The sequence below is a fragment of the Amphiura filiformis genome, chromosome 16 (assembly GCF_039555335.1).
Source record: "Amphiura filiformis chromosome 16, Afil_fr2py, whole genome shotgun sequence".
Lineage (NCBI taxonomy): Eukaryota > Metazoa > Echinodermata > Ophiuroidea > Amphilepidida > Amphiuridae > Amphiura > Amphiura filiformis.
Genome location: NC_092643.1, coordinates 3333534 through 3347671, shown reverse-complemented (window position 1 = coordinate 3347671; position 14138 = coordinate 3333534). Strand labels below are relative to the sequence as shown.

The window sequence follows — 14138 nt, the reverse complement described above, 5'->3', positions numbered from 1 at the left end:
TGAAGAAAAACAAGACACCGTGACCATCACCTGTTGATACAAGTGTTGTAACATCAACAAGCCAGAAACATGTACAATATGTTACCCATAATGCCAAGCATTGGCATCAGTTGCATGCTGGGATTGGTGATCCGACTCACTTTAGTTGCATATGGTGAATGGCAAGACAGAACTATGGTTGTCAAATATACTGATGTAGACTATTGGGTGTTTACTGATGCTGCTAGGTATATCACACAGGTAGGTACTGCCCCAGGGTGGGGATGGGTAGGTGAGGGGGTAGGGGATATGATGTATCTTGTGTTGGTTTTCTGTGGTGAATGGCAAGACAGAACTATGGTTGTCAAGTATACTGATGTAGACTATTGGGTGTTTACTGATGCTGCTAGGTACATGTATATCACACAGGTAGGTACTGCCCCAGGGTGGGGATGGGTAGGTGAGGGGGTAGGGGATATGATGTATCTTGTGTTGGTTTTCTGTGGTGAATGGCAAGACAGAACTATGGTTGTCAAGTATTCTGATGTAGACTATTGGGTGTTTACTGATGCTGCTAGGTATATCACACAGGTAGGTGCTGCCCCAGGGTGGGGATGGGTAGATGTTGGGGGAGGGGATATATTGCAGAGTATTGGGTATTTACTGTTGCGGATATGTATGTTACAAAAGTTGGTTCTGCGCCAAGGTGGGGGAGGATGTTATATTGGCTATTAATTAACAAGTTGAAATCCATACACCCCATATATGGAAGACATGACCTTAATTCAAATGGAATCACCAATGGAGTCACCCATTTAGGTAACCCCATTTCAAATTCGCCCTTTAGGCAAAAACCAAGTATAGGTTCATATATAATGGGCTATTCCAGTTGAAATCCACACATATTGGGTTACCTGATTCTTGAAGGGGTGACCCCCATTTGCAATCCACACCTCCAGTGTGGGAGATTATAGGTTTATGTCATGATGCTTCAAAATCAGTGATTTTGGTCAAATTTCATTCTTTGCCAAATATTATAAAATATGATAGTGATAACTGTTAGGAGAGTTTTGTGGGCATTTAAAGCCAAACTAATGAGGTAAAATGAAAGAAGCTCACTTACTACCTTAGCTGCTTAACTGTGGTGTTCTATGGGGGATTTAAAGTCATTCAAACTTGTTCTGTAGTCCTAAAAACACAATGAATTTGGCTGAATCCAGTTAGGGACGGTTTAAGTTGGGACATGTGTAAAAATAAAAATCAGGATTGACAAAAATTAACCAACTCATTTTAAAAGCTCATACATTATGGCTTTAAGATTGATCATACATGTTTGTAAAACACTAAAAACAGGCCTATATTCTAGTGTGAGATACCCATTCAGTATTGCTATGTTTTGTTTGTACATGTATGCAGGGAGAGTCACCATACAGGAGAGCTACATACCGATACACACCACTACTAGCATGGCTTCTTACCCCAAACATCCACCTGACTCCAGTGTTTGGTAAACTCATCTTCATCATCTGTGATGTGTTAGCAGGATATTTCATCTATAAGATACTGACACTTAGGAAGACATCAGACAAAACTGCAGTGGTTTGCTCACTACTCTGGTTGTTTAATCCCCTACCAATGACTGTATCCAGTAGAGGGAATGCGGAATCCATTATGGCAATGCTAGTGTTAGGAACCCTGTACGCAGTGCTTAAAAAACGCACTGTGATGTGTGCAATTTTGTTGGCCATCTCTGTCCATGTTAAGATCTACCCTGCTACATATGCACTACCATTGTATTTTCTTGTGGGTAGTAGCGGGAAGAGTCTGGCAAGGAGGCCTATAAGAGGTCATCAGAGGTCAATTGTGGGAAGGACGTTTGACTTGTTTTGGCCTAATGCAGAGAGATTGTGCCTTGTAGTGGTTGCGGCAAGTGTGTTTGTGGTGCTGACGGGAGCGATGTATTACTGGTAAGGCAATATCATAATGAATATTAAGCATACTGTAGCCATCTGTCAATTGTAGTGTGTCTCGTCTCAAGTTATGAGTAAATGTGACCCATCACATCAAAACAGACCACCTCGCGGCAGAAATGAAAATGGAGATTTAAACACTATAGGATAAACTGCTGCTTTTTAGCTTGAAAATTACACCTTACTTTTTGAAATCAGATACAGTAAAAATGTTTTATGAGGCAAAACAAGCTCAAAATTCTTTTTATTTTCTTTATATTTTTCCATCTTCTTACATTGTTATCTGCCAATGAAGCTAGCCGCGAAGTGGTCTGTTTCGATGTGATGGGTCACAAATTTCATGTTGGATTTTACATTGGCAGATTCGAATCACACGCTATCCTAAATGTTATGGGGCGTATACACACGCATAGAAGGGTAATTTGTCCATACACTGGCAATGCAACCACTTAAATGCACCGATTCAAATCGGCCACTGCAAAATCCAACATGGTGTTACTCTCAACTTAAGACGAGGCACACTATAGTCAAAGTTCAATTGCTTGCATTATTAGAGCAAAACATGTATGCTGACATTCTGTTGTCTTTTATGCAATTGGACAAACCAGGATAGGTGTAATAGTACTAAAACAAAATCAGGCATTTAATATAACATCGGACCAAACCATCATGGATCGATCCACCACTGTTTAAACTATAATGTCTTTTATTGTTATTAAGTATGCAAAATATGTAAACAAAACAAAAACAAAATCAAACTTCAAAATCCAACATGGAAAATCAAACCGTATTTAAAATCATCATCATGGCTCCGTCTCTGACCAGCGCCTGAGATATTGGTAATTGGGGTCGTTGTCCATCATAGGGTAAGATAGCTCAGATCAAAGAGCACTAGACTTGCAATCCAGCAGAGGTCGTTGATTGGAATCACACTTCAGCCCAATTGTCTTTGCTAACTATACTTCATTAATAATCATACATATAATCATAACATGTTCATTCAGATCTTTGGAGCGATTACCGAATAGGGTGCAACTCTACTAGTCTTATTACAAGACTGCCCTACCCCAACCCTAAACTCTGTAAATGAGGACTGGACTCAAATCTAGCAAGTTGCACCCTATTTGGTAATTAATTGTACCAGATCTTCTCTCACATTTTATATTTCAGTTACGGCTGGGATTTCCTCCAGGAGACTTACCTCTACCATGTGACCAGACGAGATGTGCGTCATAATTTCTCACCTTATTTCTACATGCTCTACCTCACAGCCGAGTCATCCTACTCCTTTGTATTAGGACTTCTTGCTTTCATACCACAGTTGGTGCTATTGATAGCTGTCTCTATACAGTACTATGCAGACATTACATTTTGTTGTTTTGTAAACACTTTTTTGTTTGTGACTTTCAACAAAGTGTGTACATCACAGGTGAGTGAACACAAAATATCATTATCATAGAATTACACTGGAGAATTCAAACTTAATGTCCATGGCTGTTGTGTTGTCCATTTTCCCCAAGAGGTTCTTTTTCCATGGCCATTTAAAGAAATTACATCTCAATTTGAACAGCCATGGCCCTTTACATTTTTTGTTCCTCTCTCAGGAAATGAATCAAAATGTAAAGTAAACTAGCAGTAGGTGAGTGGAGTTTGAAATATGTACCATATGTGACATGATCAAGGGCAATGAGTCACATGTCGGCCCTGGTCGAAAATGAGTTTTACACATGTTTCTAAAGAGGACATTTAGAGCTTTCAGAAACTTTAAACCCTATGTTGATACAACTTTTCTTTGTGAAGTTACTCAATTTATCAATCGCTGAAAACAATATAAAACAAAAGAATTTTAACTCTTTCTTTGCCAATATCTCAAAATCAATATTAGCGACATCCGACTCATTTCCCTTGATCGTGTCACATATGATCATAGAATTACACTGGAGAATTCAAACTCCATATGTCCATGGCTGTTACGTAATCCATTTTTCCAAAGAGGTCCTTTTCCATGCCCATTTAAAAAAATAAATTACATCTCAAATTGTACACCCATTGCCCTTGACATTTTTTGTTCCTCTCTCAGGAAAAAAAACCCAGTGACTTTTCAACTTGTAAGACATGACATCATTAACCACCCATCCAAATAAATCTCTTAAGCTTACCTTCTTAGAAAAGTTATGGCTGTTTCCATTTAACAAATTCCAAAACTCTCAGTAAGAAATTCCTAATAATTAAACATTAATTATATAATTCCTGTCGATCATGCCACTGTTTTTCCGTGTTCCTAATAATTGCTTAATTTATAGTGGATATTTCATTCATGAGAGGGTCTTTATTAAAACATGAATGAATTTTCATGTAAAGTTCAAAATTTGTTGTAATTGCATTCTTTTGGGCCCTGGTGAAATGAATACTGTTCCTCATTTGCATACTGCTTTTATGAATAGACATATAATAGCAGGGGTGTACATTTCATGTTGAAAACTTTTTAAGATCTTTTTATTTATTTCAGTATTTCCTGTGGTACCTATGTCTTCTACCTCTTATTGTGCCTCAACTGAAGATGAAAATTGCTGATGCTGTAGAATTAACCATCATGTGGTTCCTTGGACAGGTAAGGGGACAAACCAAATGATTGATGACATCCTATACATGAAACTGCTTTTATTAGGAAGATGACCCAAGTGTGGAAGTGTGACATGTTGAAAATTTCATCCAGAAAGTTTTCACCGATATTTCAACTATGTTTTTACAAGCACTTTTGTTTATAGGACGCCATCAGGCTTTTGGTTTGTTCCCTGAAAACAAACACCCTTTTAAACAGTTAAGTTATAAGGCTGAACACGTCCCTCATCCCCATCTGAAATGTAACCGGAAGTGGACCAATTTGACATTGATGTATTTTAAAAGTATATGAGAAAAGTAGTTGATACTTTTAAATACCTTCCTCCTTAATTTGTACCGACAACCACTTGAAATTACTGCCCTTCTTCCTAAAACACGGCAAATGTCACAAAATTGCTGGATGGAACCAATTAGTAGGCACTTGGTAGTGAACTTGACTGGGCCCAGCTACAGCAAGTATTTCATTTGAATGAACACAGCAGCACACAGTTGTACAGGGCAATAATACTGATCAAACCAATCAAAAAACATTATCTATCGGAAATACCAACCAATCAGGATTTCCTTTGCAGCATTGTTGGGTTCAGCCGCTATGGGGCTGAACCTGGGGCAAAACGGATGCTTGTTGTCCGAGGAACTGTTCTAAATCAGGACCAAGTTGCATTGCATATGTCAGGCAGTGAAGTGTACGCGGGTATTTGTCTTGCTGTGTTCATTCACAATAAAATTCTTACTGTTGTACTTGTATAATGACCTCTGGTAAAGTGGCTTGTGTGAAAGGTCACTAAAATGGAAAGATATGGCTGCCAATTAAGGTGAAAGAAGAAGCGTCTTAGTGCCAAATTGGATCATGGGTAGAAGTGAAAAGACAAGTGCACCTGCTATACTTTGATCAGTCCTAAATAAACAGACCTTATAACATCAATGATTAATATCTTTATTTTTTCTTTCGAGAGTTTCTTGTGACAACTCATTAGATTTAGAAGTATCAAGAAATATGAATTCATGTCCCATGTGTCATCTGCTTTCTGATACACACAAAATACAGAACGTACATTAACTGCATCACTTTTAATGTGGGTCTACTTTTCAGCATAGTACTAAAAGCCTAATAATTCCTGCCTATTTGGTACTGATGAAAGTATAGTGCAGGCTTGCTGTCTTAATGTACCAATGATAGTGGTAGTTTTATGGTAAAGGTTTGATAAATATAGGTGTTTGTTTACTTGTATTTGTTTTACAATATTGTTGCAAAAATGTATAATAGATCATGGAAAAGTTTGGACAAAATCAATGATTTAACTTATACGTGTAGATGGTAAAGTTTCATTTGGAATGTTGTTTTGTGTTATTTCATACAGGGTGCATGGTTATTGTGTGCATACTACCTGGAATTTGAAGGACGTAATACCTTCATTGCTATCTGGATGGCTGGACTACTATTCTTCGCAATCAACATTTACATCTTACATCGCATTATTGACGCAAAACGGGAACAAATGAGTGATATAGAAGGGGTCAAAGGTCAGGATGACAGTAGTGATAAGATATCATGATGATGGATGAAGATACTTTAGTATCACTGGAATAAGACCTTTTGATATTTTGCAAAGTAGTATTAACTGCACATGCTCAGAAGTCAATACTTGGGACTTTGATTGGAGATGCAATGCCATTTGTCTCATAGACGGCGTGATTGTATAGAATTCCCTTGCTTCTTCATTCAGTTGCAACATTTTCAGTTCTATACTGTTTCACCTCACGTTTGGTAGTGATGTAGTTGCGTATTTTGCATATCGCAGTATCAAATCACATGCGTTGTTGTAATTCCGTAAAGTGTATAAACATGTGTACAAGGAAATTACGTTGGCACGCTTGTGTCGCAACTGCATAAAGGCACCGACATCGCTACCAAACTTTGGGTGAAACAAAGTCTAGTAATAACCAGAGGCAAGAAACTGCAGTGTGTTACTGCTCTAAAAGAGGTGATGCATATGTATCTGGTTATTATCCCACTAACAATCAAGTAAGATTTTTAACTTGAATGCCATAAATAGGGGCAGGCAATTCATCCTGAAACTGTACAAACGTTTACTTTTTTATGCATAAGTATTTATTTCTATATTATTACAGCGTAAAATAAATGACTGATTTCTTGAATTTAGCCAGGACCATGTTATATGTTATAACTGAGCCAAATAATTAAATAGCCAAATTATTTGGAGCTACATCGCTGGGCAGGGAAAACCTATGTATATTTTCACTTACTCATTTGGCAAAACAGGGAACAGTATGTTTGAAGATATTGCCATTTTGCAGGGGACATCAAACACATTTAACTAATAAAAAGCAACATCTTTGAGGCAGATTTGTGTGCAATGCAAAATGACAATACCTTCAAATTTGACAAATTTTTTTTCTTGTTTTACCAAATGAGTAACAGTGAAAAGTTTTTACTGCCCAGCGATGTACTCTATGTGCCCTCCATGAGTGACATTGAAACATGGTGGAGTCGGTACTCTATGGTTCTACCTCATTGTAATTACCAGCTTACACTACCAGATTCCTATTGCTGCCACCCCAGAGGTGTACTGCTGTCCAGCTACTTTGTGGCTACTCGAGAGTACCAGTGCAGTACCAATCCAGTACATGTGTGCATTGTAGAGTACCAATGAAGTACCTGGGCAGCAGTGTACCTCTGGGGGTGCAGCAATAGGAATCTGGTAGTGCAGGTTGCTAGTATCAAAAGATACAGAACAATCACAGAAATAGAGGAGAATCAAACCAGATGTGGCAGTCTGCGCGCATTTAATTGGGTGCAGATTCAATTCACCAGCATCGCTCAAAAACCCCACATAGAAACGTGTGCGAAACAGCTGCCTCAACACGTTCACATCACTGCCACATCCGGGAGAAAAATACAAGAGTGTGCATTTTAGGCACTACGTGTTACATGCAGAAAGCAAACACACTCTGAATCAAAGTGTGCCAGGCGCATAGTAAAATTGGGGCAACTTTTTGTGTAATCTGTTAAGGAGAATACACGAAGAACTGTTGATTCTTGAATAATAATCCACGAGGCGTTAGCCGAGTGGATTATTTTCAAGAATCAACAGTTTTGAGTGTATTCTCTGACTTAAACCATTGCTTTATACTAACAACTTTTAAGTTGTTAAAATATTTTCTTAAACTGTTACTAGTAATAATAAATGGAAAAAGCAAACATTACATTGTTCCATTGTAATTTCTTTATCTGTTGATTCGTATTATTGATGTATTACATTTACAAAGTATCTCACACCTGTAATTTCTATATCTGTAGATTCGTACATAATTAGACAATCAATAGTTGTTTATAACATGCACTTCTGATGTATAGTATACTGAAGTAGATGCGTTTATAGGTCTCTATTTTGCATAACAAGGAAAATTGTCATAATAGTCACGGGTTCATATCAAATGGCCAATAACAAAATCATTGCAGTGTTACACCTGAAGATAGCTAGACCTGTGCTGTATTCTGTATATTACTACACACGATTTTATTGAAGATGAAGGATGTCCTATCTTCATGATGATTTGCAGTTATTTGCCATATGGAAATTATCGAAAATACTCAGAAGAAAGGATACAAAGCAATGAAACTATTCTCCCATAAATCGAGTGTTCGGTTTAGGAACAACCATGCAATTATGGAAATTATTTGTTATCTTCGTTAAAATGCATCCCGTATTCATATAGTAATTTGGATAATTGCAATTTTTCGATGGAATCATTCAAAGGATATATTGTTGATTCATGGGATTTGTTTTGAAGATGTCTTTCGAAAAGGGAAAAGGACCTAAAACATGATTCTACATTTAGCCTAGTCTACTGTAGTAGACCAGTTTAATTTATCATTCCCTAAATTAATCTCTCTGACCTGACCATGGAAAACTCATCATTCCTGTTCAGCTGTTCTGATTCAACAGCTCAGATATCCATGAGAAAACTGGTCTACTGTATTTCGAATATACAATGAACTATGCACTCTATAGTGGGTATGATGTTACCTCATTAAAAATGCAGTCTTGGCTGTTTATGCACATATCCTGTGGTTTTTACTAATTAAGCCGTTTGAATAGCCGTCCAGCGCGTATTATTTGCACAAGGTCCAATGTATACGCTTGACGTCGCGCACGTATACGCGATGGTTAAGCTGTCAACGGAAATCTGAATGATACAGATAGAGCTACCCCACGTGGGTTGGGTTCAGTGAACACAGTGGGTTGGGCTAATGCATAAACATGTATGCTTGCCTATCTGTTATTGGTTAAGATTTACCACCCACGTTGATTTTTACTTCATTAACATTCATCTCAGATTCGAGATGAAAGAGGTTGAGTTTATGTGTTAAGATATGGCGGGTCACACAGGTCATATCCAACTACCGCAGTCCTTTTTCTCTGGGCAGGGCAGTCACTGGAGATGTGATGTGCTTCGTCATAGATTTTAAATGGTTTCATGCATGGAAACGTATGAATTGTTTATCAAAAAAAAGAAAGAAAAAAAAAGGAATGCAGCGCAGTCTACATTTAGCCGAACAAAGGTAGGCATATGTCCATTTTAAATGTGTAAACAGAGGAAGAATTCGTTTTATTTGGTTGGTCCTATTAATAATACCTACTGTCCCTGAATTTCAGCAGCAGCAAAAACAAACAAACAAAAAAGAAACCACAACAAAACTTCGCCGCCTTGCGCCGACACGGAAAAAAGCCTCGACCTCAACTTCCAGCCCCCTGGAAATCAAATGGCGTGTCCCTATAACCATGCTAACATTATAATATTTAATTATCGGATAGGCCTACTGATCGATATAAGTAAATATTCAAGCGTGCCAAAATACCACCAGATGAAACAAAATGCAGTTTGTACACGAAAGACAAATAAAAATTAAACAGAAAATAGATCTACGGTGGCTTTTATCATTACTAAACATGTGCAAAACAAACAAATAAATAAACAAATAAATACTTAGGCCTAAATGCATTGATACAGAATGTGTATTATGTAGCAAAGTTTCCTAAATAAAAAACATGTAGCGACTGAAATGAATAGGAAGAAAAGAAAAAAGAACATAAAAGAAATAAAAAACCGACAAAAGATAAATTTTTAATTAAAATAAGTAGAAAAAACAGAACATATATGCAGCAACTGCCTTTTGAGGAGAGCAAGAGCAATTACTCTCCTAATGCTCTCCTTAAATCTGATATTGGAGAGTGTTTTTACTCTCCTTAGTGAACCATTCTGTCCCTACATTCTATTATAAATGCTCCAAACAGCTCTCCTTGATGGCCCAGAAAAGCTATTTAATGCTCTCCTGAAAATTTCAAATGCCAGTCCCTGCATAGGCCTATGCAAATCTTAGTGGAATAACAGATTTATAACACAAATGAAAGTGTAATGGCCAAGTTACACTAAAAATGCCAAATTTGCGTTGTTATTTTACAATACAATTTTGTCATGTTTGCAGGCCTATACAAAAGCTCGGTATATGCTATATAATTTTGGAAAACGTAAGATCAGCGCATGTACAAATAAAATACCACGGTATTCATTGTATTTTTTAGTGTAAAATGGTTTCATAATTTTTGAATGTTGTTCATTTTATTTTATTTGTTCATGATAATGTTCCTTTTCCTATCACTTAATTTAGAAACAGCCGTAATTCTATTTAATAAACTGTAGATTATATGTTTAGTATTTAATCCACACTTTCTCTGCGAATCCACACTTAACTGTAGATTCGTGCAGAAAAGTGTTGATTCGTAGAAAATATTCTACAGTTTATTGAATAGACTGACGTCACAGCAATGGTTTAATAACTACTATTACACATATTTTAGGGAAAGAAATCATACAAGAACACAGTATTTATATCAGAAGTAGTTCCACAAATTTGTGAAATGCTGTTTTATTTGTTATAAAAACAACAAGTATGATAAAGAAGGATAAGATGTTGTGTACCACAAATGTTATACAATATTACATCATGAGTGAGCAGTAGTAAAACATAAAAAGGTTCCAAGACTGAGCAGTTTTTATAATAAATTAAGATTTTGAGTTTGCTGCTAAACTACTTTGTTATTCTGTTGTTTTTAATTTGTTTGCCGTAATAGTAGTGAATGATGTAACAGGGTAAATTACCATAGGAATGTATCTACACAAACCTTGTGGCTGTTTGAATATACCACCTAGGACTATGATAAGCATGCTGCACTCATCACCTGTGTATGTGTGCAATCACTTACCCAACAGGTGCAAGCAAAACATACATGGACTTGGCATAATGTGAAATAATTCCTATAGAAATATGATCAAAATCTTTATTCCAGTTTTTTGATAACCTATGATGCAATGCAGAAGACGAACAGTTATGATGTAATGTCTACTGCAGGGCAATACATTCAAATATGTTTGCGAATAGTGTAGACACATCACTACGCTATTGGTAATTAATCCTGTTACTTCACTACTTCTATGCGAATACATAGATACAGGATTCAAAACAATCCCCTCTGCTGTTTTGGTTTAATAAAAAAAAAACCACTTGACTACTTCTCTCATTAAATCAAAGTATGGAATGCAGACTGTTACACATCAAATGAGTGATATTTCAAAGCAAGAGAAATGGTCAAGTGGCTTTTAGATCACATCCCACACTTCAGCTATCTTTTTTAGAATTCCCTAACATTTTGACAATCATAAATGTATGTGTATGCACCATTCTTCAAAAGTCTCATTGAAAACATACCATGCTAGGGTTTTATTAAAGAATTTCACATTTCTTACAGAGAAGGGAGCTTATTTATTTGAAGTCTTTGAACACATACACGGTTCAGATCAGCTGGACTGCACAGTATTTTTTTGAATAACTACCTTTCAATCCAAATATTTGAGATATCTTTCACATACTGTACCCCTAGAGCACTGTATGCTCCAGGAGCACATACAGTACTCCTGGAGCATAACATGTTTGCTAACCTCCATTTGGTGCATTCATGGCATTTATTCCATGAAGTATAACATGATGGAAAGAACCTCAATTTTATGGTATAATGAGCCTTTAGGCTATCATAGCTTTTGCCTTAAGAAATTGAGTTTATATAGAATTTTCTCAAGTGAAAATCACTTGTCTTCCGCAACAAGTTCATTGTTACTTTTCAATTTCCACTCATCACAAGTGATCATACAAATATTTAACATACTCCATTATGTCCATTTTACACTGAGACAATTGCCAATATCATCCTTTCAACACTTCGGTAAAATCCTCCACTGACTTCGGTAGAAGAATATAGTCTCTTGAAATCTGAACTATACCATCAATTTTGTATGACAACACTTAAAAGCATAAAAATAAGCCTTCAAAAATATGCACATAAGGCATTTTCTTTATGCATCCTCAATATGGTATGAAAAACCAAAAATTTTACTTCTCCAAAATAATACAGACAATATGAAATACAGGGGTTACAAGTGCTAAGCTCCCCAAAGACATTTTAGAATATACTATCAAAACAGTATCTTTTCTTGCATAATGAGCTATTGTGCCAGAATGCAATGATGTGTGACATAGTAAATTGGACCAGGTGTGTAAAAAAAAATAGGCGAAAATAATTCTTTAATTTTTCCAACTTTTCCAAATTGTCTTAGGGGGCCTTGGAACTTGTGAACCTTCAGTTACACCATCATGTCAATTAGGTATAGACGAATCCAACGAGCCAAGTCATGGTCAGGATTTGGTCGGCCATTACTGGGTCCCCGCAGCACCAAACTGGTGTTGTGATTGCTCAATTGGGTGGATTAAAGCCGCTTAAAATTTGATGTTAGATTCTTTTGTGTTGTTAACTGTCATCATTCTTTTGTCTACGTGTAACACGGGTGATAGAATGCAGTTTAAAATACCCTCCAAGGCCGCATCATTTCACATTTTAGGTGAGATGCAGCCGACGGGGACCCAGCTATGGCTGCCATTGAGGTGTAGGAATGTGTGAAATTGGATTCGTCTATACAGTGATTGGACTTTCAATACCCATATACACATTTCCTTTCACACCACATACATGTAACATTCACCACCAGCTGTATAATTTTGTTCATTTCATGCCCTCAACAATATTATACGTCACATAATAACTTTTTGTAAAAATATCTGGTGCATTTACACTTAGTACAATAATATATATATATTCAAAGTGAAATTAAAGCTTGAGCACATTAATACTATGGAGACTAGTAGTTTACAGGTCAACACAAACATATTGCTACCCCTTCACGGCAAATTATTATCCAAGTTTTTATTGTTATCAGCAACTTGTATTCGATGTTGTGACCCGGCGTTACAAGACATTCCTCGCCGTCTGACGTCACAACATCTGACGTCATCACAACATCTTCAATCAGATGCCTGACGAAGTCCGATGCTTTCGGACGCAACGTAGCAAAGTGAGTTGCAAAATTTTAGTTCCAGTATTAGATTTAATTTACAAAATAATGGTCTGTAGAACAGTACAGGAGATATACCACCATGGAGGATGAAGCCATCACCATCCAAAGAAAACATTACTCTGGTGTAAACTTTTACTATTGGAAAAATATAAGCTTTCATCAGATGCCAAAATATCAATGAGGCTGTCAATCAGGTCACCCACCTTTAACTTTTTTTATAAACAATATTTATATTCAATATAGTAGGTGCAGTATTATAGGGATTACTGTGAGCAAAGTGTCTTCCTTAGGCTTTACCTGTAGCTTGCCTGATATGACGTCACTTTTGCTCACATTAACATCCCATAATACCATTACTTCACCCAACTGTCGAGGTGACATTCATCCAACAGATCAGCTATTGCTTATCTTTCATTGATCTACATGGGTGTCTATAGACCTTTTCAAAATCAAAGTTTTCCAAAGACCACTGCCATCTGTTTATGATGACTCAGTTTATAATAATCATCAAGCAACTTTTGGGCACAACACTTACGCTAGTTGCACTTTGCGTCACTGGTGAGCACTTATGTGAATTTATGTGAGTATAAGGACGCTTGCGTTCACTTTGTTTCACCTGGTGCACATGGTCTAGTTTTCACAAACATTTCCGATGTTTTCAAAAGTTTAAAACTAGTCAACAACACTCACATTTTGTCCGAATAATTTCAGAGTAACCATACTCCATCATCAGCAGTGTAATACAGTGTTGTTGACTAGTTTTAAACTTTTCTTTGATGTCTACTACCAACATGTATAAATCTCTACACTCTTGATTTCTAATGTTGATTTGAAAAGGTCTATAGCATTTAGGCCTATCCTCAATACCTCACACACACTGCCATTGAAGAAACCAGTAAATTAATCCATTCTAAGTATTACCATTCCTAGATGTGGACACAAAGAGTCAATTAGCTATAGTATGCCATGTGCTCCATTGTACACCACATTACACCACCCCAAAAAACACTATATGCCACTAACACCGTAACACGGCATGTGGTGTATTGTGTGTAGTTCAAGTTAGGGAAATATGAC

General features: G+C 36.8%; 1 protein-coding gene across 2 annotated transcripts; it reads left to right on the top strand.

The window, feature by feature from the left end:
* Positions 1–6556, top strand: LOC140135422 (GPI mannosyltransferase 1-like). 2 transcript variants are annotated; one of them, XM_072156916.1, is made up of 5 exons: positions 1–240; positions 1396–1946; positions 3120–3378; positions 4459–4560; positions 5933–6556. In XM_072156916.1, exons 1-5 carry the CDS (start codon positions 70–72, stop codon positions 6125–6127), a joined length of 1278 nt encoding a protein of 425 aa, XP_072013017.1. In that variant the 5' UTR covers positions 1–69; the 3' UTR covers positions 6128–6556. The 2 variants fall into 2 exon arrangements, with proteins under 2 accessions (XP_072013017.1, XP_072013018.1); XM_072156917.1 differs by lacking the exon at positions 1–240 and adding an exon at positions 478–570.
* Positions 6557–14138: the final 7582 nt, after the last annotated feature.